The sequence below is a fragment of the Podarcis liolepis genome, assembly GCF_965112155.1.
Source record: "Podarcis liolepis genome assembly, chromosome: 16".
Classification (NCBI taxonomy): Eukaryota; Metazoa; Chordata; class Lepidosauria; order Squamata; family Lacertidae; genus Podarcis; species Podarcis liolepis.
The window spans coordinates 30,600,747-30,625,791 of record NC_139567.1 but is presented as its reverse complement, the minus strand read 5'-3'; the positions used below and the strand labels follow the sequence as shown (position 1 = coordinate 30,625,791).

The following is a 25,045-nucleotide window of genomic DNA, read 5'->3' as shown; positions in this document are numbered from 1 at the left end:
CGGGCTCCTGCCTTGCTCTGCCAACAGGAAAAGAAGGGATGGAGGGACACACAGGAAACTGGCTTTAAACCTCAGCAGAGGTTTGAATAAAGCAGGAGTGGAAGGAAACTGAGAGGGGGAAAGCGGTGGTCTTAAACCATGGCAGAGATTTGAGTGAGCAAGGGGAGACACTGAGGAGAGGGAGCAATGGCAGTTTAAAGCACGGTTTGAGTCCAGTGAGAAGGGAATTGGGGAATCTGTCTGTACCTCTGGCGTTGCTTAAAACCACTTTTATAAATCTCTGCGTCCCTCCCTGCCCGCTTTACTCAAATTCTAGGGAAGTGCTGTAGCTCAGCAGTAGAACAGGTTTGATCCCCAGTGGCAGCTCCAGGTAGGGCTGCCCGAAACTCTGGAGAACCGCTGCCAGCCAGAGTAGACAATGCTCAGCTCGGTGGACTAACAATCTGACTTCCTATGATCCTTCCCATCCACAGCCCTTGTGGGAGCCCTCCAGCGAAAAACTCTGCCAGTTTTGTGGGGCAGTTGTTTTGTGCAGGGCAACACACAGAGGGCAGAAGGGGTGTGGTCCCGGCTGCCCACCCGCTACCGCATCTGACCCTTGCAGCACATTTTTGCCTACTCCTAGGTTGGAGAACGAGGCCTTGGGTTCAAGTCTAGCAAATTCCCTGCAAATTATGCAGGGTGCAGATTACGGGTTACCTTGGCACAGCATAGAAATTTCTCCTTCCCCGGATGCTACATCTCAGATTCAGGGGGCTGGTGATTGTTGGGGTGTGGGCTTGTGTGCTCCGACAGCTGACACAAAAAGGGGGGCTTTTCGGACCACAGATCACGCTTTCTGCCGAGGTGAACGGCACGGTCTCCGAAGACACTTACACGCAGCCGGTAGGCATCCGGACTGTGCAGGTCACCCGCAACAAGTTCCTAATCAACGGGAAACCGTTCTACTTCCACGGGGTCAACAAGCACGAAGACTCAGATGTGAGTTGAGTGGCGCCTTGTTTGCGGATCTCTTATTGCTGAGCACCGGTGATGGGCTGGGGGGCTGGGTTAAGAAGCAGGATGGGCCTCACCCAGAAACATCTTAACCTGGGTTTAGATCAGTGGTTCCCAAACTTTTTGGCCCCTCCCCCGGTTCCATAAGCTCACCCCCAGTGTCCCCCACCCTATAAAAAGCATCATTCAGAACTGTGGTTTCCATGACCCACTAAGGAAGCTAATAACACTATAAAATTCGAAATGGTAATGGTTAATTGAGCATTCATTCATCAAAGCCCAGTTAAAAGCTATTTAGTTTAATTAATTCAAGAAAACCGATGATCCCATGATACCTGATACTGTAGGAAAAATATTTTTACACATTCTTAACTAGTAAGTTTATAGCACAAAATATTTATTTGTAATCACTTACCAAACATGGACCTGTCACAGATGTGCTGTATCTAATTTATAAGAAAATCAACAGCTTGGCTATCTTGTGAGAACTCAGCATTGTAAATACATACAAACATGGCCCAAGGAAATAGCTTGGGAAGCGATAAGAATGGCAAAACTTTAAATACAAAGTGAGGAAAGTGCTTTGCTGTAGTCTCTAGCATGGTCAGCCGTAATAAGAGATCAATACACTCAGAGGGGCCCATCTCTAGTGCCTCCCCTGCTGCCCCCTTGCCTCTTAGTTCCCCCCTGGCTATTCCCACCCTGCCATGGAGTGGTACCGCCCAGTTTGGGAACCTATGGTCTAGATCAGGGGTAGTCAACCTTTTCACACCTACCGCCCACTAATGCATCTTTCTTGATGGTAAAATTTCCTTACCGCCCACCAGTGCTCGATGGAAGGAGGATTCAGCTGTGCCCTAGAACCCCCTACTGCCCACCTAGAATCCTGAAACGCCCACTAGTGGGCGGTAGGGACCAGGTTGACAACCCCTGGTCTAGATGGTTCCGAGCTAGGTGGCCCAACGGTCTGGCTCTGCATGAGACAGTTTCCCACATCAAATCAACCCTTCAGACCCAAAGGACTAGAAACTTGCTTTAATCTTGGAGGAGGAGGACCATCACTCAGTGGCAGCTCAGCTGGGAGCCTGATGTTGGCGAAGGACCATTGCTCTTCTAACTTGTAGCCTCTCCCGTTTCCCCGGGTTTGTTCCCTGCGGCAGATCCGTGGCAAAGGGCTGGACTGGCCCCTCATCATGAAGGACTTCAACCTCCTGCAGTGGCTGGGCGCCAATTCCTTCCGTACCAGCCACTACCCCTACGCTGAGGAGATCATGGAGCTTTGTGACGCCTACGGCATTGTGGTAATCGATGAGTCTCCAGCCGTGGGCATGAAGGACAGGTGAGCGAGCGGCGATTTCTCCGAGCTCCCCAGCGATTTATAGAGTGATGCACTGAGGTAATGAAGTGGTGGTGAAGTGTTTGGGAATGATTGGCTGAGCTGGCCTCACGTCACAAAGGGGCGGGGCTGCCCGATGGATCCGAGGCTCCCATTGGCTTGGATGCTCTGAGCCGAGAGGTTGAATGGGAGCAGGTGTACTTAGGGAACTATGGTAAGGGCCTTAGTAGGCAGGAGGCTGAGGAGGAAAACCAGAATAATTTGGCTGCGCATGAGGTGAGGAAGGAGCATGTGAGAATGCCATGGACTGGTTGGATGCAGAGGAATGATAGGAGGAACCAGCTGGGGAACCCCTAAGGGAAGAAGGCTCAGAGTCAGGGGAGTGGTGGTGGGATGGTGACGAGTGGTCAGAGGGAAAGAGGTGGTGTCAGAAGCTGAAGAGGCAACAGGGTTTAGTGAGCAGGGAGAGTCTGTGGCAGAGAGAAGTCCAGACTCAGAGGCAGAAGCTGAAGCGAGAGAGGAGGGAGGCCAAGAGGCAGAGAGGAGTCACAGGTGTCTCCCCCTCCTGCTGTGACCAGCTCCTCTCCCTCCTGGTCTAGAACCAAGAGAGGTACAAAGAGGGTGGTGGAGAGATGGGCAATGTGCAGGCGCAGTCTCCGACTGCTTGGGGAAAACCCTGGAGAAGGGGGGACTTAGGCAGCTGTGGGGAGGCAGGGACTTTCAATCCATGAGGCAAGACCTACTAGAGATGAGTTGCTGTGCTCATTAGGCCTGACACTCCTGTACAGATTCTGCTTCCGCTAATGAAGAGTTAACTCCAACTTGCATGGTGTGATTTACTGCTGGGTTGCTCCTTTCAGATCTCTCTCCTGGTATGCTCCACGGAGGACCTTACGGTCTGCAAATAATAACATCTTGGAGATCCCGGGCCTCAGGGAGATTAGGCTGGCTTCGACCAGGGCCTGGTGGAACGCTCTGCCACAAGAGATGAGGGCCCTGTGGGATTTGACATCTTTCTGCAGGGCCTGCAAGATGGAGCTGTTCTGCCAGGCCTTTGGTCAGGGCTCAGCCTGACTCCCCTTCTGTTTTTGTATAAGAACTAGTATGAAAGAGGCCTCCCAGCAATTCTCACAGGCCCATATTAGAACAGCGTAAACAGTTGGGCCTGATGAGCATTTACTGTTCCCAACCCTAATCCTGCGGAAAACCATCTAATTGGATTTAAATTTGATCCTGACTTGTTTTTAGGAGGTAATTTAATTACCATTGATTTTATACCAATGTTATATATTTGATGTTAGCTGCCCTGAGCCTGGTTTCGGCCAGGAAGGGTGGGATACAAATAAAATATGATTATGATTATTATAAAAGAGGCAAAAAGTGTGCTTGATGATGGACCCCTTGTCCCCCCTTTTTGCTTCTCTCCATTTAAGCATGAACTTTGGTAATAAAAGCCTCCAGCACCACCTCATCGTGATGGAGGAGCTGATTCGCCGGGACAAGAACCGCCCCTCAGTCGTGATGTGGTCTGTGGCCAATGAGCCGGCCTCTTGGCTGCCCCCAGCCGGCTACTACTTCAAGTGAGTATCTGCCACACACAAAACTGTGCTGTGAAGTCTGTACCCTGGCACTCAGCCTGCCCAAAGTGAACTCAAGCATCACATAAAGTATCACATAAAGGTGCCCAGCAAAGGCACCTTTGTTGACTTACTTTTGGCGCCAGGTAAAGACTTCTCGCTTCCCTCAGCCAGGTTTTAATAGACCTGAGGGGATGTTTGACACCAGGCAGGCACCTTTGCTGTGCTTTTTGCTCCCCAATTAAAACATTATTTATCTAGAGAAATTTATTTATCTAGAGAAAACGCCTCCTCAGACCTGTATAAGTTAGGCATGTTGTATTCCTTCTTAGCTACTCTTGATCACCTTTTCAAAGTTTTTAACTGTTTATCAATTAATTAGAATGTTTCTTTTAGTAAACAACTTAGGGAATTGTTTTGTTGTTGTTTTTTACAATCAAACGGTACCTCAAACGTTAAATAAATAGATGTTATACATATGTCTCTGTGTTTAACAGTATTGTTAAATGCTTGGAGACCCACAGGTACCAAGTGTTTAACAGAGAGGATGGAGGGACACCCGCTATGAGGAAAGGTTGCAGTGTTTGGGACTTTTTAGTTTAGTTTAGTTTAGTTTAGTTTTTAGTTTAGAGAAAAGGTAGGTCAGAGGCGACATGAGAGGAGTTTAGAAAATTACACACGGCATGGAGAAAGCGGATAGAGAAAAGTTTTTCTCCCTCCCTCAGAACAGTAGCACTTATGGACAGCCAAGGAAGCTGAATGTTAAGAGGATTCAGGACAGATAGAAGAAAGTCCTTTCAGCACAGAGTTAAGCTATGGAACTCCCTCCCACAGGAGGCAGGGATGGCCACCAACTTGGAGGGCTTTAAAAGAGGATGAGACAAATTCATCCATGGCTGCTAGCTGCAAAGGCCATGCTCTGCCTCCACAGTCGCTGGCAGTAATGGGTCTGAATTCCCGTTGCTAGAAACCACTGGAGGGGAGAGGGTTCTTGTGCTCTAATCTCGCTTAGCAGTTTCTCATTAAGGGCATCTGGTTGGCCACTGTGAGAACAAGATGGTGGACGAGATGGGACCCTGGCCTGATCCAGCAGGCTCTTCCTATGTTCTCAAGTCTAACTAATAATTTGTAACGCAAACTAACCTTCCGTCCAGGTTGCCATGCAGAGCCTCAGAGGTGCAGGAGGGTGGAATCACATGTGGATGAATTAATTCTGCACAGCGAGAAACAGTTGTGGTTTTGTCTGTTTTTCACCCTTTGCACGCAGGACGGTGATTGCTCACACCAAAGCCACGGACCCCACGCGCCCAGTCACGTTCATCACAAACACCAATTACGCTCTAGATCTTGGAGTAAGCACCATCCCTTTTGTCTCTGTTGCTTATTTAATGTTATTTAAGGCTGGAACGCAGATGGCGCTGTGGGTTAAAATACAGAGCCTAGGACTTGCCGATCAGAAGGTTGGCAGTTCGAATCCCCGCGACGGGGTGAGCTCCTGTTGCTTGGTCCCTGCTCCTGCCAACCTAGCAGTTTGAAAGCACGTCAAAGTGCAAGTAGATAAATAGGTACCGCTCCAGCGGAAAGGTAAATGGCGTTTCCATGCACTGCTCTGGTTTGCCAGAAGCAGCTTAGTCATGCTGGCCACATGACCCGGAAGCTGTACGCCGGCTCCCTTGGCCAACAAAGTGAGATGAGCACCACAACCCCAGAGTCGGCCATGACTGGACCTAATGGTCAGGGGTCCCTTTACCTTTAAGGCTGGCTTTCTGTCCTTCCAAAAAAGAACACTTTCTTTATGCCAATATTTCATAAGATGCTCAGCATGGAATATCCAGGCCAAGCGGTGGGGAATCTCCGACCCCAAGTCCTCATAGAGTCAGAAGGGGCTCAAAGCATCATCTAGTTCAGGGATAATTAGGTGAGACCTTGATTCCACCTGGATACAGGTCTTGTCCATTGTCGTGGTCCCTTCCAACTCTACAATTCTATGAAGCTTATGCAAGAATGAGTTGCTTGCACCCTTCTCTTTCCCCCATTATGTTTAGGGATGGGGGAAAGGGGGCACAGAGAGAGAGAGAGAGCGCTTGCCGTCTAGGGAACATGCCTCAAAATCAGCTAAAAACAAAATTGAAATTTCTGCAGGCCCCTTACGTGGACGTCATCTGCGTAAATAGCTACTTCTCCTGGTACCACGACCCTGGACACCTGGAGGTCATCCGCCTGCAGTTGAACTCTCAGTTTGAGAACTGGTACCAAACTCACCAGAAGCCCATTATCCAGAGCGAGTACGGAGCAGATGCCATCGCTGGCCTCCACATGGTGAGTCCGGCTCTTCTGAGGCCATTCGCCAGTAGGCAGAAAACATTTCTTTCCAAAGAAGAATGGCAGACGTCTGAGAGGAAAACTGTACTGAGCAGCTGCTTGTTGCTGATCTGTGGGTGCTCATAATGCTCAATATATATTTTGGGCTTTGATCCAATACTGGTACAGTAGTAGCCTATGCCTTTAAGCAAGTTTCTAGTCCATCACAAACTCTTCAGGCCTCTTCCCTCCTTGGTGCACATTCACAGATACCTAGCTAAGCCAGTGTGTTGTAGTGTTGGACAAAGACCTCACTTGGCCAGGAAGCCCAATGGGTGGCCTTGGGCCAGTCACAGTCTGTGAGCCTGACCTATTCACAAGGATGCTGTGAGGATGAAATGGGAAGAGGGTGAACTATGTATGCCACCTTGAGTTCCTTAGAGGAAGGGTGGGATATCAAAGTAAAAATAAGCAAATAAAGGTGGCATTTTAATTAGGATTTTGGAATCCTGCTTAGACGAAGGGTGGTTTAAAAGTCAAACAAACAAAAAGTCCTGTCCTCTAGATCAGCCGTGGGAAATTTTGGCCCAATCTTTTTTGATTCATGGGCCAAGTTTGAAAGCTGGGTCCTTCCCCACTGCCAGTCATCTGAAATTGACCCATGGGGAGGTGGGGGTAGGGGTCTGCTTTGCCAGCAGCACTCCACCCCCAACCCCAGAACACCCTGGTGAAATTGCACCCAGCAGGACTGGGCTCTCCACTTATCATGAGATAAGTTACTGTACAACCTTTAGAAGACATCTGAAGGCAGCTCTGTATAGGCAAGTTTTTAATGTTTAATTATGTTTTTTTATCTGCTGGAAGCTGCTCAGAGTGGCCGGGGCAACCCAGTCAGCTGGGCGAGGTACAAATAATAATTTTATTATCAGGTGATGAGTGGAGGGTTCAATCCTGCTCTATGCAGAGTTCCACTTTGTCAGGGTGTTCCCCCACAGGGAACATGGTGGAGAGACAGCACCCAGCAGGACTGAACCTCGCCTCCGCATCAGTTGATCGATAGGTGGGCGTTGCTTGGGGAAAGTGGTCTTGCAGGCCAATCTGAGGCCCACAACAGGCCAAAGGTCTCCCACCCCTCTAAAGCAACAGAGAACAAAAGTGTTCCACCTTCCGCACGACAGTGACCCAAATATTGGATGGCTGCTCTCATTCATTGCACAGCCTGCACTGGTTCCATGCACATAAGGGCTCTTCCTTCCTGTTCATCTCGCTTGAGAGGCCTCTCCTTTCCCTATTCCCACAGGACCCGCCTCTCATGTTCTCTGAGGAATACCAGGCAGCTGTGCTGAAGGAGTATCATGCTGTCCTAGACCAAAAGAGGAAGGACTATGTGATTGGAGAACTCATCTGGAATTTTGCCGACTTCATGACAAACCAAGGTACTGGCGTCTCAGGTTGAAGTTGCCGTGTCCTCTGCGAAAGTCTTCCACTCCCAAGTTTCTTTAGGACTCTGCCGTTGGGAAGCAACTCATAAATTTAATACTAGGGGGTGCTGCCCTTGTTCACTTTGCCTTGCTAACTCCATCTATCGCTTTCCCAAACCTCCTTCACTCACATCTAGCCAACCCCTTCTCTCCCTCTACACCGGCCTGACCCCCTATGGTTCTTGACTACCTTTGCTTGTGCCGAAATGTACAAGCCAGCTTCTCTGGTGTGGTGGGAATGGGGCAGGGGCGTCTTAGAATTCTTGGGATTTGCTTCCAGCATCCTGCAGAATATTCATCAGCAATAAACAAATACTAGAGTCAGCGCTGCCCGCTGGCAACAGCTCCTCGGAAGTCTTAAATCTCTGGAAACTTTTGACGTTGGTTTGGAGGTACAGTGATACCTTGGTTGTCAAATGTAATCCATTCCGGAAGACTGTTCAACTTCCGCAACGTTCGACAACTGAGGCACAAAGGGCGGTCGGCAAAGTCAACAGAGAAAAAAGAAAAACACACAGCAGAAGCCGTTTGACTTCCGAGGCGCATTCAAAAACGGAAGCAATTGCTTCTGGGTTTTCGGTGTTCGGGTTCCAAAACCTTTGGCTTCTGAGACACTCAAAAACCGAGGCTCTAGAGTCCTCCTGCCTCATTCCAAAAGCTTAGTTAGCACTTTCCCAGTTTAGAAAGGAGGTGGGAGGGCTCTTGGTCCCTGCCAGAGCCTTGTGGGGGGGGGGTCAAACTTTAGTCTCGCTTGCACTTCCAGCACAACAAGGCAATGTGCAGCCCGCGGGTTCTGTGTCTAAGTACTCTTGCGGCCCAGTTGGTATGAAAAGTTGGGACTGTCCTGCTATAGGCAATGCAAGACAGCAGCTCCCAGGTGTTCAAGAGCTGTTGAGGCAAGAGACCAGACTGCCTGGTGAAGCAGGGGTTTTCATTCACATAAGGAATTTAAGCAGAGGCTGGCCACATCTGGCAGGGGGGCATCCTGCACTGGACAGGAAGTGGCCCAGAGATCAGGGACAGGGAACCTGCATGGCTCTTTGGATGTTGTTGGACTCCAACTCCCATCAGCCCCAGGCAGACAGCTTTGCCAGCACTGAGAGATGATAGGAGTTGGGAGTCTAACAATGTATGGAGAGCCATCACAGATTCCCCATCCTTGGTCTGGATTACCTGCAAGTTCCTTCCCAGCTCTACAAAGCTGTTGCCGTTGGGCCTTCCCTTTGTAACTTTCTTCCCCATCTTGCAGGCACAACGCGCGTTTTGGGCAACAAGAAAGGTATTTTCACCCGCCAACGACAACCCAAATCGGCCGCCTTCGTCCTAAGGGAGAGATACTGGAAGCTGGCTGAGGAATGCAGGCCCCTTGCGCGGCCCAATTACCATGACATTGGTTTGCCCCAAACTCAGGCGTCCAAGTGCACTTGACTTACGCTGTTACATTAAGCACAGCAGAAGAAATTCAAGGAGAGGCACTACTGAGCATCCAAATAGCGACTAAATTTCCGTGATTGTTGTTTTCTTCATGAAAGCAGGGGAGGGACCGCAGCTCTGCTCTTCCGTACGATAAAGCCAAAGGAACGTAAATGAATACGGACAAAGATTTTCTTATAGAACCATAGAATTGTAGAGTTGGGATCCTGAGGGTCATCTAGTCCAACCCCCTGCAATGCAGGAGGAATGTCAACTAAAGCATCCATGACATTCTCATTTTGAACATGTTTATAGATTCTGGTTTACACAAAGCCAGTGTAGCCTTGTGTAACGATCACCGCAATCTCTTGGGTCTTTTTGACAAGTATGGTGTATGAGCAAGAAGCTGCTGGATCAGCAGAAATGCTTGTCTAGTTCAGTGGCCAACCAGATGCCTATTCTGGGAAGCCCCTGAGCAGGAGATTAGCACAACAGACACACTCTTCCCACTTGTAATTCACAGCGATTGATAGAGCATAGCCATTGGTGGCCTTAACCGCCATGAATTTGTCCAATCCTCCTTTAAAGCCATCCAAGTTGGTGGCCATCACTGCCTCCTGTGGGAGAGAGTTCCAGAGTTTAACTATGCGCTGCGTGAAGGAATTACCGGTATTTTGTCTGTCCTGAATCTTTCAACACTCAACTTTAGTGGATGACCCTATTGGGTGCTAGCATTATATGTGAGGGAGAAAAACTTCTCCCCATTTTTCTCCACAGTGCATAACTTTATGCACTGTAATGCGGACACTTCACACAAACTCTGAGGGGCTAATAGCTCTCTGTGACTAAACATCAAGGAATTGAGGGCCTTACTGGGGAGAAGGGCATGAAACAGCAGCACGGATTATGAAGCAACACTGCAAAGACATCCACAGATAATTTCTACATTTATTTTTGTTTTTTATACCAAAAAAGTTATGTGCAACAAATAAAACATTCTTACATTATTTACATGGTTTCTGTTTTAATTTCGCATTAGCAAAAAGTGGACCCCAGACCTTAGAATGTCGCAGTCTTAGGTTGAACAGAAAAACGGGACGACTCCAATTTAGACACAGGTGGCGAGTTCGAAACACATGAAAAAGAAATAATAATTGTCAGATCAAAACATACGAGACAGAACACACATTGAATATTTAGTCCATGCTTAATACAGGTTTTTTTTAATTAAAAAAATGGTAATGGAATACTTCAGCTTCCTTAGTTTTGCAAGGGTGTGTTTCAATAGCGTTGGCAGAACAGAGGCCAAAGTGTTTTATTTTATTTTTAAATCCAGGTAGGCCAGGAGCTGCTAGCTGAAATCCTACCTTTCTTTTTGGATCAGAGACCACATGAAGCAGCAAGAAAACCCCTTTCAAAAGATGTTCTGACTCTGCGGTCTGCTAACATTATTTCCATAAGCAGCGGACCTTTATAGAAAAAAAAACACACACACAGATTTATCCTGCCCTTTGCCCACCTGATGCTCTCCAGATGTTTTGGACGCCCCCCCCCCCAATCTCTCACCAGCTCCCTCCAAACAAGGTTGGCGAAGGCAGGACAAAAGCAACATGAGCACGTCAGTTCATCTAGATCAAAACCTTGAAGGGGTGAGTGGAAGCTGGATTATTGTCTGCCTCAAATAATATGCCTTCATTCAAAATTAACCTCACAAGCTCCTGGACGCAACAGCTACCCCCTACTCTACTGTGAAGGGTCCCACGTGTAATACAAAAATGGGTTTCTCCGACCCACAAAGGCTCCCTGTCTCCCATCCCCCACTAAGCAAAAAGCTGCCTGCTCCCTGTCTGCAGGGACACGCCACACTCAATTTTTGAGGCCCTTTGGCCACAGTTTTCAGGGGTTGGGTTGGAATGACAGGCGAGGGAGGAGAATGAGGTTGGTCTCCAGAAAGTCTGGCTTCCCCACACATAGGGCTAATACGAACTTGAACCTTTAAATCACCGAAAGACAACAAGCATTTCTCTGTTTCTCTCTGGCATAAAATGAGGCAGCTTGGACAACCAGATGCAACTGGCCAAGCATGGTTGTGTAAAAAGACTGGATTTTGGCAGGTGCATGGGAAAAAGGGGGCAAGGGTTCCCTCTTCTACATAGGTCCATGAAGTCTGCTGACCTCAAGAGAAAATCATGTGAGCAAGTTGCAACTGGTGCTGCATGGGGCACCACCATGTTGCATCCTGCACTCAAACTGCCTTTTTGCATGGATAATCCCATCCTCTCATGGCTGAGACCTGGGTATCACAATCATACATTATGGGGAGAGTTGGCTGGGGCTTTTTGGGGGTCCCACTGGGGTGGGCGATAAGGAAGAGTGCACACTTCTTGCAACCCTGTAGGCAGGGCCAGCCACCACGGTGCGTTAAGGGGCCGGCTCCTCCAAAGGAGAAGGGTTTCTGTCCCCCCGGGTGATAGGAGTGGGAGGAAGGAGCCGGATGGGCTCTCCTGCAGCTCTAAGTCAACTGCTGAGTGCCCTGGGTGGCTGTTGCGCAGGGGTCAAAACAAACCAGGCTGGGAACATCTGTGATGCACAGAGCCTGCGAAGAACACTTAACAAAACGGTGGGTTTCTCTCCATCGGGGAGAAAATGAAGGGGGAGGGATGAAGTCAGCACCCAAGGTTTTGATTCTGCAATTCAAGATCAGCAGGCAGAGCAGGCCAAATTGCGTGGGAGCAATGAGGCTTGCTGGCCCCGGAAAGCAGGAAAAGGCTGGTCCCAAGAAGCAGGGAGGAAACACAAAGGCCAAGGTTACAATCGTGTACAAATGGAACTCTTCTCCTTGACCAAAGGTTCAAGGAAAGTGAAGCCTTCTCAGATATGTTAAGAAATAATAATAATCAATAAATAAACCCTTACATTTCATCATTACAAGAATTTTTTTTTAAAAAAAAAATCTTTCAGAGCAAGGGCAAAAAACAAAAAAAATCTATACCACTGACAAATTTCAAGACAAGCTTCAGCTTTACTCTTGTTAACACAAGATGTCTTTTGAGAAACTTTTCCCCACCCTGACGAAGACAACGAGCGGTTATTAGTGTTTTTTCTTTCTTTTATACACTGCATGTATGCATATATGTGTATATATATACATACATACACACACATATATACACAAATACATATACATATCAAACAGTACTCATATGACCAGGCTTCCACTGCCACCCTCTTGTGCTCGGTTGTGGTCCCTTGGGAGAACCGGACTGTTCATTTGGCAGGCTTTAAAAATACTGTCGAAAAAGACCATCGGGGGGGGGGGGGGCAGATGCCGATCCCACTGAAAACACACTGCGTTTTTCACAAGACACAAGAGGATTTCATTCTAACACCTTAATCTTGTGTTGTTGTTTTAAAAAGGAGAATGGTACATCAAAACGAGGACTTCTTACACAGACTCACGAGAAGTATTTAGACACAGACGGAATGGAATTTTCTAGAAGGAGGTTCTTCAAAGAACGTTTTCAGCCCTCTCAGATACGAAGGCAGGAAAGAGTCTGCCCTGCACTAAGAGTGGGCAGTGGGAATAGCGCAGGGCTATCCTTTTGGCATCACACGCTTGGGAGAACAGGGACCTCTCAGTTTCTCTTGGGATTGGTTAGATACATTCAGATCTGCCCCAAGATATTTCACTGTCCTGTGCAACCCAGGACAGGCACTGTGAGATGCCTAGGAAACAATGCCGGGTGCCAGGGCTCTGATCACATGCCACTGAGCTCAATGAACCCGCTACCCTTAATACTTTTGCACAAGCGTGCGTAGGCATGTACACCCAAAGCAACTGCCGGAGATATTTGGGGATGAAGCATAGTTGTGACTATATCAATGCCACAGGCTAATTCATACAGGAGCCTCAAGTAGTCCTCCCATGCAGAGAAGCCTCCAGGTGACTGTAGCAGCTGTGCGGTTCCAACAGGGGCTACGGTCACCCATGGAGACTGCCCTTCCAAACCCTCCTGAGCACCGCTAAAACACACACTCTCACTCTCCAGAAACACCTGCCTTCTTGCTACCTCTACGAGAACAAAGTGGCAACCTCGTTTCCCCACCGCTCCGGGAAACTGCCGGGTGGGGTGGGTGTGGAGTAGGAAAGACAGAAGCACTTCCAAGGAGCGATCTTTTGAGTGTGGCGGCTGTGTCAAGACTGGAAGCTGCTCCTGCCTTCCCAGATTTCGAGCCCTGCAAAACGGTCCATTTGCAGGCTCCTGCCTTCCTATCAAAACTGGCCGGGCAAAGCCTCCACGGTTAGGTAATGTAGTGTGGGAAGGAAGGGCAGGGAGCCTCTTCCCGCCAGGAGATGCTCCAGCACAAGGAGCAGAAGCCAGTCACAGGGACTGTGGAGCCCACACTGCTGCCCTTGTCAGCAGTGGGCACCAAGCATTGACTTGGCTGAAAAGACCAGTTTTGGGGGGAGGCCGAAGAACTGAACTGACATTCCTGCCTCCTCCAACCAGGCTTCATAGGAACGTCCTTGGAAGGCCTTCACAGCAGCCGAGTGCCTTCCCCCTGGGCGCTTTCGGACTACAACTCTCCTCAACCATAGTCCAAACCATGAGGTTTGCCAAAGTGATCATAGGAGGAACCCATCTGAGGTCATTGGTTATGTGGGGAGCCCCAATGGGAAGAGAAACACTTTCTACATACTGCAAAGGTTTGTTTCATATATATATCTATCTCTCTCGTACGAACACTTCTGCCTGCCAATTTCAAACACCTCCAACCCCTTGGCCCAATATTTGGTTTTTTTCTTTTTTTTTCTTTTTTAAGGACAGAAGGCACTTTTTTAAAAAGGAAAAAGAAACACTGCATTTCAGGACGCCATGGAATGAAGGAAAATAACCCACAGTGATGCGCTCTTTCGCTTGAACATACAGTTTCCAACAAGAACCGTTACGGAATCCTAAGCCTTCCCTTTCAACCGAGCCTATTCATTTCGCCTGCCCATTTTCTTCTAACACAATCCCTAGCCCTCCTGCCCCTCATCTCAGGAGCGGGGGGAAGAGTTCAATATCCACCCTAAACTTCACTCCCAATTTTGTATAAAAGGATCCGGGATCGCTAGGTCTCTACAAAGTTTGTCACAATCATTTTATGCGCCAGCCTCGTTGAAACAAAGGGAAACTGCCCAGGGGAAACTCTTAAGTGCCCGTGGACATTGCCCTCCATTGCATTCTGGCTTGCATAAGAAGACTTCAGTGCATCAGTTTGCCAGTAAGTCACTGGGATCCAGTGTAACGTTGTAATTCTACGCAGCAGCTTGAAATATACCTCAAACCATTAATACTGTTTGGCCGCCTGACATAGATTTGGAGCGCAAGGGCGGCTCACCCCTTTTTCTATTTGAGAAGATGGTTCTCCCAATGCCATGACCCTCCATTCCCCCAGGCCAAACCCTTCTTAGTGTCCTCCCAGGAGATCTTTTGTCACCCACGCCAAACAGCTCACGTGTCGCACAGGAACCTGTATTAAGTCCTGCCGCTTTCTGAAGACATGCACAACTTGCCGCATCAAATTCCATTTTCATGTCCAAAGAAAAAGAAGGAAGAAGGAATCTCAACTAATTCTCCCTCGTTGCAACAGTTTTCTCCAGAGAGATGGGCTCATTTCATCCTCCATTAAAAAATAAAATATTCCAACGAGAATTGGAAGGTTTTTCAAGTCGCTAAGCTTCTGAGCAAAAACCGGTTTGAGCCGTGATAAGCTTCTGTTTTCACACGGATGCTGCCCAGCGCTTCTGAGCCTTATGTACAATGTTGCAGTAAGTCTTCTAAGTGAAATCCCCTTAGCTACAAATACACATAATGTAAACAGCAACATTTCCGTACGGTACCTCTAAAGTCTAGAATAAAGTTATCATGATCTTCTGTTAAAGACTCCCAAAACTGAATTTATACATAGAATGCAGGGGCTTCCTAGCAAGTGTTACCAACCTGAAATATTGGGGGGAGGACAGAGTAGGAGGGTGCAACAAATCTGCAGCTAAGAACTCCTTCAGCGTAGAGTTAAAGCTGGTCTTTGATTGGGTTAGGACTTCCACCGATGCCACCTTGAGTTCATTGGACAGAAGTTACCACAGAGCCCGGTTCTTTTGCATTCACTGTCATTAAACCAGTGAGGTTCCTTGGGGGAAAGCATCTGATATGGAGAAGAAAAATAACAACAACAAAAACCTTCTTTTACTGTGAAATAAACTCGAAACGGAAGTCGGGTCTTCAGACTGTCAGTCAAAAGTTTTCATGGGGATGGGGGAAGGGGTTAATCCTGTTTGGGCGGGAGTTGCCGCTTCCAGGCTTCGTTCAAGTAAACTAGTCGTTTGTAGTTGATGATAAAGAGAATGAAGTTCAGCAAGTACGTGACAACGCAGATAATGCAGAATTCCTTCAGGACAAAGTACAGAATGTAGGCCAGGTACAAGGATCCTATTACCGAGACTATGGAAGACATCATGAGGACTAGCGCCGCTACCGCACTTGCCGTCATACCTGGAAAAGACAAAGCAGTTACTTGGCACAGTTTTGCCCAACACAGCCCAGCCGAGCCATTCCTATTTCTCATTTTTAAAAAGACACGTTTAATATACCATTAAAAGCAGACTTGGAAAGATGGAGAGGTGTTTTGTTACACACACACCAGCTGGAAGCTTGAAGTCAGCAGCAGCACCTACACTTTGGAACTCCCTGTTTTTGGTTTTGCTAATTTAACTTTTTGAATGTCTTCAATTATTTTGGTTAATTTTTCCTAGTGATAATTTTATCGTTTTATCTTTTTTTGTAAACTGCTTTGTGGTTTTACTACAATCAAGTGGTGTACTGTATCAATTTTTTGAAACAAATAAAACAAATAGGTCAGTCACCGCAGCACTAACAGACCGCCTACTGTCAGGCGGAGAAACAGGATTTGTTCAAGGATTTTTGCTTTCTTAAAATGTTTAAAGCCTCAGAGGTTACGAGCTCCAAGCCCTGGTGCCAATGCTAAGTCTGCTCCATCTTACTCGATTCATGGAAACTGGCTGTAAAAAGTAGTAAGGCTCAGAAGGCCTTCATGGGGGATTAGATAAACTCATGGAGGGAGAAGCAGGGGCCTGTCCTCAGCTTATTCCCCCCAAAAAGGTACTTCACAATGCTGCCCACCACCAAAATATCAAAGACCACCAATTACCATAACACTTCAGTTGAGGCTCCCGGGATATCCAGCGAGGAAATTTAATGCACAGCACCTTTGCAGAGAAGGTGTGCAAGTCCTTCCTCTGTTACATTATGCAGCGCCAACACCGGGCACCGCATTTTAAAGCAGCTGCAAGCACAGAGTGGTCACTGCCACAAGACGCTGACAACCTGAAGTTTGACAGCTGGGAGAGCAGGAACAGCAGGAGTGGGGAGGGTGGGAGGAAAGGAAGGGTTAATGAGAGCAAATGCTGCAAAACACCCACTCAGGCTTGCAAAGAAGCCCCATCAAAGTTATACTGACTCCAAGGATTTGCAACCTGCTGGGAGCCTGAAAACAAGAAGTGCCAGCTTCCTTCTGAGTTACAGCCTGGTTTTGCCTGGAATGGATTCCAGCTCACCAAAGGCAACCAGGCAAGTGGCTATTTGCAAGCCTACGCATTCACTGAAAATATGGTTATCTGAAGGGAGTTTGGGGAGGGAATCCGAAGTGAGAAACACAGGGGATGGTTGCCGCCACATTCCCCATCATTTCTGATGCAGCTGAGACATTTTCCCCAGCCCTGAACATGGCTGACAACTAACAAATGTGTGTTAATTTTGATGGCTGGGAATTGACTATTCTTTCCAGCTCTGCTTCAGGATTTGTGGGTGTTACTGTGGTTAAGGACTATGAGCTGTTGACCTGCTTGTTCAGACCATGGAATAGGAAAGGCAGTTCAGTGAGGATACAGGATGCAACTGTGCCAGGAACGAAGTTTATTCAACAGAAGGTGTGTGACCCTGAGCACCACAGGCAAAAGATAATGGAAAATGGAGGGAGGGAAGTTTTGACACTTACCAAGTAACATTTGTAGAACATAGAACACAAGACCGAAGACGCTGTTCGGTTGATTTATTGCACTGTCTTTTCCAAAAATGGAACCCAGCAGGCCAAAACCTCGACCCCATCTGAAAGACAGCGGAGCAGTTAGCCTGCATTGCATGAATCTGATTATTTTGCCTCCTCCTACAGTAAGATAGGCGAGTGGGTAAGGAGGCCTTGCACACACAGCTCGGCCACATCTGCCACACACATACAACATGACAGAGAAGACTGGAATCATTTGATTCGGAAGCTGCAGTTATAGTGCAAAATGCTGTGGCACGATCGCTGACAGCATGGAACACCTGTGATCAAAGATCTCACTGGCTACCAATTTGCTAGGTACTACTATTAGCATATAAAGCCCGTAACAACTTGGGAACCATTTACCCACCATTTAGTCAGCGGAAGTGGCCCTGTTAGTTGCCACATAATACCCGTTCCACATTCGTAAGAAGTCAACTTTTTAGTGTGACAGCACCTGCACTTTATGTTGTGATCTGCAGAGGAAGGGCGGTATACAAATTTAATAAATAAAACAAATACATACACTCTGAAACTCCCTGCCTATTGACCATCGGGCAGGCACCTTCACTGTACTCTTTTCAGCACCTGCTAAAAACATTCTTGTTTAGACAAGGCGACGCAGATCTTCAGAAAGTTGAGAAGAGTTTTAATCTGTTTTTAGTCTATCATTATTTTAACTTTGTGAAAGTTTTCAATTATTGCCATTAATTTTTCTTATGAATTTTATTGTCTCCTTTTTGTAAACCACTTATAAGGGTCTTTTCTGCCTTACAGTCAAGCGGTGTATAAATTTTATGAAATAAGCGCTTCCCTTTCGTCTAGTGGCTGGCTTTGAGGGTGAAATATTGAGATATTTAGCTGGTGATGTATCACGAAGTTGAAAAGCAGATATTGCCTAGCCCTAACGAAGACTGAGCCTGACTTCACCGCTTTGTCAACCTCATTTCTCCCAGTGGTTTAAGGATATTAAAACCATGACCTCACAGTTTAATTTCTGACCATGATTCCAGACAAGCCAAGGAAGGCTTTCTGCAGCATTAGGAATGCAGGCAGTGCCCTCAATGGCCCTTGAGGGCCGCTATAAAAAGGGCTCATTTGTGGAGTTCAGGCAAGTGTGGTGAGCCTTCAGCTTCATACCACCGCTAAACAGAACCCTTTATGCAAACCTCAAAGAGAAACTGCTGCTGCTAATTCTTGCCAGGATGCTCTGTGGCTCCTCTGCTCAGTAATTAAATTTGTTATGGGATAATAAAGGATTTGGGGATTAGTAAGCCCATAAACTTGCTGTGTTGTTTCCATTGCTACTGAAACTGCGGGTCTTCTGTCAGCTGCTCTCTTTAATTTTCCTGCTTCACTTGTTTTTGATGGTTTTTGGATTGGAGTTTTTTGTGGTTGTTTTGTTTTGGTTTTACATCAGATGAAATGTAACTTGCCCTTAAAAGAATCACTCAGGTTTCAGATGAGCAGCACCAGCTATTAGTAAGTCCTTTTGCACTGTAGTGTAGCCAGCGAAGCCATGAATGGGCCATGCACGAATTTGAGTTTGTTAAATTGGGCAGGGCTGGCAAAGGGGTTCATAAGAACGTAAGAAAAGCCTGCTGAATCAGACCAATGGCCCATCTAGTCCAGAGACCCTCTTCTCACACTGACCAGTCAGGTGCCAAACCCGCAACCAGGATTCGAGCATAGCAGCACTCTCCCATCCTGGGGTTTCCAGCAACTTGTATTCAGGAGAATTGGTGCCTCCAACTGTGAAAGCAGAGCAGAGCGGTCCTGGCTAGTAGCCCTCTTTGCTGCCATGAATTTCTCTAATCCTGTTTTAATGCCATCCAAAGCAGGGGGTGAGTTCGACTGTATCAAAGTTCTACTCAGAGGAGACCTATTGAAATTAGTGGCTCTACATTAACCACTTCTATTAACTCCAGTAGCTCTACTCTGAGTATGACTAAAACTGGATATGATCCTTGGCCCTCCACTTCTGCCTGAGCTGGGCTTGAGGATAAGAATCACAAACCATGGAGGGTGGTGTTGCAGTCAGGTCCTGCCTGCAGACTCCCCACTGGGGCATCTGGTTACCTGCTGTGGGAACAGTATGTTGGACTATTGGCACGATCTAGCTGTAGGTCTTTTCTTAGGTTCCAAGTGCAATGAGTGCCTAACTTTAAGGAAGGCTTCCTGTACAAGATAAGGATTTTCTCACACTCCCGTTCAAGTTTCACCCACATTACCCAATTCCAAACTGGGAAACCACTGCTAATCACCACCTAAGCACACAAATGCCCAACCCATGATGCGTTTGGGAAAAAGTATTCTAAAACATTACACAACTTCAGAAAACATTTCACCTACAGAAGGTACGTCTGCTAGCAAATATTTCAGGAGAATGTGCAGGGAGCTGCCAAGGTTAAACACCTGACACACACACCCCAACAGAAATTCCATATGTGATTAATGCAAAGTCCACTAACTTCAACTGTAGCAAAGGGCCGAAAATAAATCAGTTGCCTGGTCCCCTATGATGAACAATCTCATCTCTAGGCCACCATGCAGAGAAAGCTTGGCTCCTTTTAACGCCACAAATGGCTAACATACAGCATATGTGGAGAGGAAGGCAAGTAACTTTCCTATGCTTACACCTGCTAGGATGACCTCCTTTCTTCCAGCAAGCATCCAGCTTTACCTTGAACACAGTGGAGTTGGCAGCAATTTAGAAAGTATATTTAAGGTCCCGTACAGTACAGTACTGACCAAACTGCGGGAGGCAGTGGAAGACAGGAGTGCCTGGCGTGCTCTGGTCCATGGGGTCACGAAGAGTCGGACACGACTGAACAACTAAACAACAACAGTACTTCTATAGTTTAATTGTGAAAATCTTAGAACACCTTGTATGTTTAAATCTAGCACACCTGCTCTGGGAGCCAGCTTCCAAAAAAGATTGATTTTCCAGGAACTAGCCAGAAGACACGGCATGAAAAATCCCACTGTTTCTAGACAACGACACACCTGGGTCTTCTCCAGTCCCAAATGAGAAGCAAGACAACTTTGTGTGCCATCTGAAAAAGTTGGAGGGGGATTCTGAGCAGAAGACACCCTTGCACAGCACAATGAAGGAGGTCTTTAAATCAATCATTCCTTCTGGTTTTCCAGTCTCCAGATTATGATTCCCTTTAGCTGTGCCATATTGCTGCTATTTATTACCAGGGCATCAAATTTCATATCTGGCTGCAATTAAGGCGAAAAGAAGAATGATATTCATCCAGCAGTGCACAAGATCTCCTGCTCGGCTCTGCCAGAGGAGCATATCTTGACCTGTGACCCCTGTAATGTTCAGGGAGTTCCCTTGCAGGAGCAACAATGTGCTTCAAACACATCAGCTAATGAGATGAATGAAAATGTTCATTCTTGGGGTGGGTGTTGGGACAATAGTGACACAGCAAACTGCCTTATATAGAGTCACACCTCTGGTCCATCCAGCTCAGTACTGTCAACAACGACTGGCATTTCAAGTTAGGTGCATTCCCAGGTCTACCTGGGAGTGCTGGGGATTGGGCCTGGGACCTTCTGCATGCAAAGCAGATGCTCCATCCCTGTGTTATGGCCCTTCCCCAGAGCCTGTATCTTTGCCAAGCTATATAGTAGAATAGTAGCTGGAAGGGACCCTGAGGATCATCTAGTACAACCCCCTGCAATGGAGGAATATGCAGTTGTCCCATATGGGGGATTGAACCTGTGACCTGGCATGATCAGCATTGTGCTCTAACCAACTGTACTGTTGTTCCTCCAGTCTGCTAGCGTCTCTTTCATTTCAGCCACATCCCAGCTGTCTTTAGATGGGCTGGCTGGGCCAGCCCCTGACCTGGCAGTGCTCTAGCTTTCAACTGACCCTCTGGGTGGACTCTACACTGTCCTGCATGCCAAGCTAATCCAACTGTGCCACGACTCACTCTATCAGCTGTCTACTGGCCAACTCTGGCAAACAACAGCTAGGAATCAAGCAATGCTCAATAAGTAGGGCAGCAGGGAAAGATGTGACGGGAAAAGAGGCAGGAGAGGTCAATCCGAAAGGTCAGGAAGCCTAGCAGCAAATAGGAGCTGAAGGTCATCGTGGCAATGGGTTGGGAAACTCAGTTCAAAGTATAACTAAAAAGATAAAACAGCACACTATTGTTAAGGAGTGGAGAAAATATGCTTTTACTTGAGGGATTTGTTTGACAAACCAAACCAAAGGGCCCCTACCCTGTCCCAACAGGAATGAGCTGTCAATCCAGCCTCCACACAATACAGGCAAAAAACCCCTAGCTGCTGCCTGCCAAACTATCAGCAAGTCAACATGATAAATAGCAACAGTGCAAAACGGAGACTTTCTGAGACTGCTAGTGTACTGATGAAAATCTTTCATACAAATAAGATTTCCTCAGGAATCCTATGATGTTTAGTAAGCCTCTTGTCTGACAACACTCCCCATTACCATAAGATAGACACAGGGCTTTAAAACCAAGTTGAAGTTTTTGCACAGGCTGTGTCTTTTTTTAAAAAAAAAAGTGAATCTATTTCACTGAATTGCTCAAAATGTGGTGAAAACTGTATCTGAATATTGCAAAATCTATAGCATGTCTGATAAAAGTCCATGGTATTAGGGAGCATGCACAACACTTCTGGCTCTAGGAAGTGGATCACAATTCCCTATGAAAGCACAAGGAATTTACAAAATCTTTTTGAAAAGGATTAAAGTATTATGACACGAAGCAAGCTAGCACTGTGGCAAAATGCAGAGTGTCAATATAACGCACTGGACTTTGGTGAAGAACCTGGGGGATATCTGCATAAAAGAGGAAAAACCACTCGCCTGCAAAAGTATGTACTAGCCTGGTGGAGGAGGCCTGGAAAGCTCTGTTCTGCTTGCACTGGCCCACTGCATAGTTGTGCTTCCCATGACAGGCGAGTCAAAGTACTCTGTCCTCTTCCTTCCATCTGCTCACTGAAAATCACCCACATATAGTTCCTTATAACCGATGTCAACAATATTACTGATAAATACAAGGCAGTAATAAATGCATGAGAGTTTGGGAGAATGGAATTTGTAGCTTAGAGCAAACCCCACTGCATTAGGAGAGTGATCTCCAAGAGAGCCGAAGGCTTAACAATGCCTCAAACTGCCCTGTACTGGGGCCTCTTTCACCAGTGGAGATCAAGACAGAACTGAGTTATCTTACTATTGGGTGGGAAATGCTTTTGTAGGAACACAGGCTGTATCTGCATAATAAACAAGGTTCTTTGACATTATCTGGATAAGCGCATTTAATTCATCCCTCAATCTGACAAGCTCCTTTCTCACTGCTGCTTGCCCAAACCCACACTCCACAATAAACCTTTCCAACCTTACCAACATTTCCCACACCCAACCTCACCCCACCTGCTAGCTTCTGAGACACCATGCAAGTTCCTGCTTTAACAATGATACACATGGTTACTGCGGAACCTGGTCTCAGTCCAAATAAATCTGTCAGCTGACACCTCTTGCTTCCTCCCCACAGCCTAATTTCTATCAGCGGTCACCCAGTCCACCCAGTGAGGCCTGCTGGATGTCGCCTGTCATGACATTCTAAACCCACACAGTAGATCAAAGCCAAAATCGAAACAGTCCAAGACACACACCCATCAGCTAACACAGCCTCACCCATTTTTCCCCCTTCTCTGCTTCCACCCTGCACTCATTCACTGCCACTCCCTCTCCTACTCAAAAATGTTGCTCAACACATACAGATTCCTGGCATGCACAGCTCTTATCCTGGAGCCCAAGCCTCTTTGCAAAAGAATTTCTTCCAAGGGTCTGGAGAGAAAACAAGAGGCTACATTCAGCCAACAGTCTAGATCTAGAACACTTGTTCAAATACAACAACCCAAACACGTATAGAGGGCCTTCCCTCTCCTCCTCACTCTCTGCTGGAAAAAGTTCCCAAACAGGTCCAACACAACTTGGTTCAGTAACTGAATCTTCTAACATTTGAAGCCTTTTATCTCACTCTTTAGTTGAAAAAGGCTCCCAGAATTCATTACAAATATCAGTATACAGTGTTACCTTGGTTTACAACCATAATCCGTTCCAGAGGTCCATTTGTAAACCAAAACAGGTTGTAACCCAAGGTGCGCTTTCGCCAATGGGGCCTCTAAAAAAAAGGGGTTGTAATCCAAAAAAAGGTTGCAAACCGGGACACACACTTTGGGGTTTGAAGTGTTTGTAATCCAAAACGTATGCAAACCAAGATGTATGCAAACCAAGGTACCACTGTAGTAGATCAGAAGAACTACAAAGATCAGTCCCTGTCCTCAGGTTAAAAGTTTTATCAATTTACTTAAGTTTCTCCACAAAAACCAAACCCTAAAACCACTCCCTGTAGGACAGGAATTCTTCATGCTAATCTTAGGGGTTATTTGACTATAATGTGGTTGCAGATTTGTCACCAAATGACCTCAGCAGAAATTCCAGAATGCAACACACTATTTAGGTGTTAGCAGATATTGTTCATCTTATGGAAGGCTACGCCCACTCTCCCTGGGTATTTTACTCTTCTGACAGCTTCTCTTCTTCCTATGTGATATGTACAGTATCCTCTCATGTACACAGGTGGTCTTTTGGCCTCATACTCTTGTACTGTTTCTGTCTGGTAACTAAAACCACTTCACATATCTGATGAAGCATACTCTTGTCCACAAAACCTCTCCCACAATATCCTATGATGAGCTGGAGCTCTTAGATTGAAGAGCAGTGACCAAGATTTGCTCCAAGACCTGTCAGCTGCAACCCTGTAGGTCAACATTAATCACCCCCTTAGGGCAGTTATATAGTGGTGAGACCCAAGATTTTTTATTTACTTATTGCAGTTATTTTCCATCTTTTTCTCCAAGGAGCTCAAGGTGGCATAAATGGTTTCCCCTCTCCTCATTTAATCCCCACGCCAACCATGTTAGGTAGGCCAGGCTGAGAGGCAATGACTGGCACCCAAGGTCACACAATAAGCTTCATGGCCGAATTGAGACGCGGACCCTGGTCTCCCAGTCCGACCCTCTACCCACAGCTAACTCCTTCCACTCTTTTATCACCCAAATTCATTGGTGCTATCAGTCCCGGACTAAGTATGGGCAGAATAGGAACTGCACCCTCTGCACCTGCCCAGCAAGACCCGAAACCACCCAAGGACGTGGAAGCAGCAGGACATACGCGTCGGGGCGTCACTGGCGAGAGAGAAGGGGCAGGTGCGGTCTGTACATGCTCAGGGGCCCTTCCGCACCGTGGAGGGAAATAACTCAGGCCACCCCAGACCGTCGCGGGGGGGCGGCGGGGGAGTAGGCCAGACGCGCTCTGCACACGTTCGGGGACACCCTCTCCCCCCGAGCGGGTCTCCTCCCCGGCCCGCCTGACCTGGAGGCGATGGCGGCGGAGCAGCGGACGCGGTCGCTGAGGTCGCAGAGGGCCCGGTAGTGGAGGTCGCGGCCCTTCTCGCGCTCCAGGTGGCAGGCGTAGAGCGAGAGGGCGATGCCGGCCAGGCACACGGCGTAGCGGGCCACCCGCTCCCAGCGCGGCACCGAGACTCGCAGGAGGACGGGCGCCGCCATCTTAGCCCAGCCCTCGCCTAGGCGGACCCGGCAGGAGACTTCTCGCCCCTGCGCGCACGCTCACGCCACGACGCAAACCACGTCGCGCCACGCCCGCGCGTGTTGCCTCCCACCCACCTATTGGCTGAGAGGAGCCACGCCCCCTCCCCCTCACGCCCCTCGGCCTGGGTTCTTATTGCGGCTTCTCCTCCTCCTCCTCCTTTCTCTCTATCTCC

General features: G+C 47.5%; 2 protein-coding genes across 3 annotated transcripts in view; one reads left to right on the top strand and one right to left on the bottom strand.

Moving 5' to 3' along the window:
• GUSB (glucuronidase beta) overlaps positions 1-10,111 on the top strand; it is a 19,087-nt gene extending 8,976 nt beyond the window's left edge. Inside the window, exons 6-12 of the mRNA XM_083479293.1 lie at positions 829-981; positions 2,157-2,335; positions 3,766-3,912; positions 5,177-5,261; positions 6,052-6,228; positions 7,511-7,646; positions 8,941-10,111. Coding sequence (XP_083335419.1) covers positions 829-981; positions 2,157-2,335; positions 3,766-3,912; positions 5,177-5,261; positions 6,052-6,228; positions 7,511-7,646; positions 8,941-9,119 — 1,056 coding nt within the window. The 3' untranslated portion in view covers positions 9,120-10,111. The remainder of the gene's footprint in view (positions 1-828; positions 982-2,156; positions 2,336-3,765; positions 3,913-5,176; positions 5,262-6,051; positions 6,229-7,510; positions 7,647-8,940) is intronic.
• Positions 10,035-25,045, bottom strand: VKORC1L1 (vitamin K epoxide reductase complex subunit 1 like 1). Of its 2 annotated transcripts, none has more exons than XR_014519997.1 (3): positions 24,637-24,938; positions 16,320-17,275; positions 10,035-15,643 (listed from the first exon to the last, which is right to left on the bottom strand). XR_014519997.1 is itself a non-coding variant. In XM_083479484.1 (3 exons), exons 1-3 carry the CDS (start codon positions 24,828-24,830, stop codon positions 15,417-15,419), a joined length of 531 nt encoding a protein of 176 aa, XP_083335610.1. In that variant the 5' UTR covers positions 24,831-25,045; the 3' UTR covers positions 10,035-15,416. The 2 variants fall into 2 exon arrangements, 1 of the variants encoding a protein (XP_083335610.1); XM_083479484.1 differs by having other exon boundaries at positions 17,166-17,275; positions 24,637-25,045.

Excerpts from the sequence above, each read along its gene's own strand:
- VKORC1L1 (XM_083479484.1), bottom strand. The coding sequence starts at position 24,830 with ATGGCGGCGCCCGTCCTCCTGCGAGTCTCGGTGCCGCGCTGGGAGCGG. Across the intron at positions 17,276-24,636 it reads TCCGCCGCCATCGCCTCCAG|ATGGGGTCGAGGTTTTGGCC; the intron begins GTCAGGCGGGCC and ends GCTGTCTTTCAG. Across the intron at positions 15,644-17,165 it reads TGTTCTACAAATGTTACTTG|GTATGACGGCAAGTGCGGTA; the intron begins GTAAGTGTCAAA and ends TGTCTTTTCCAG.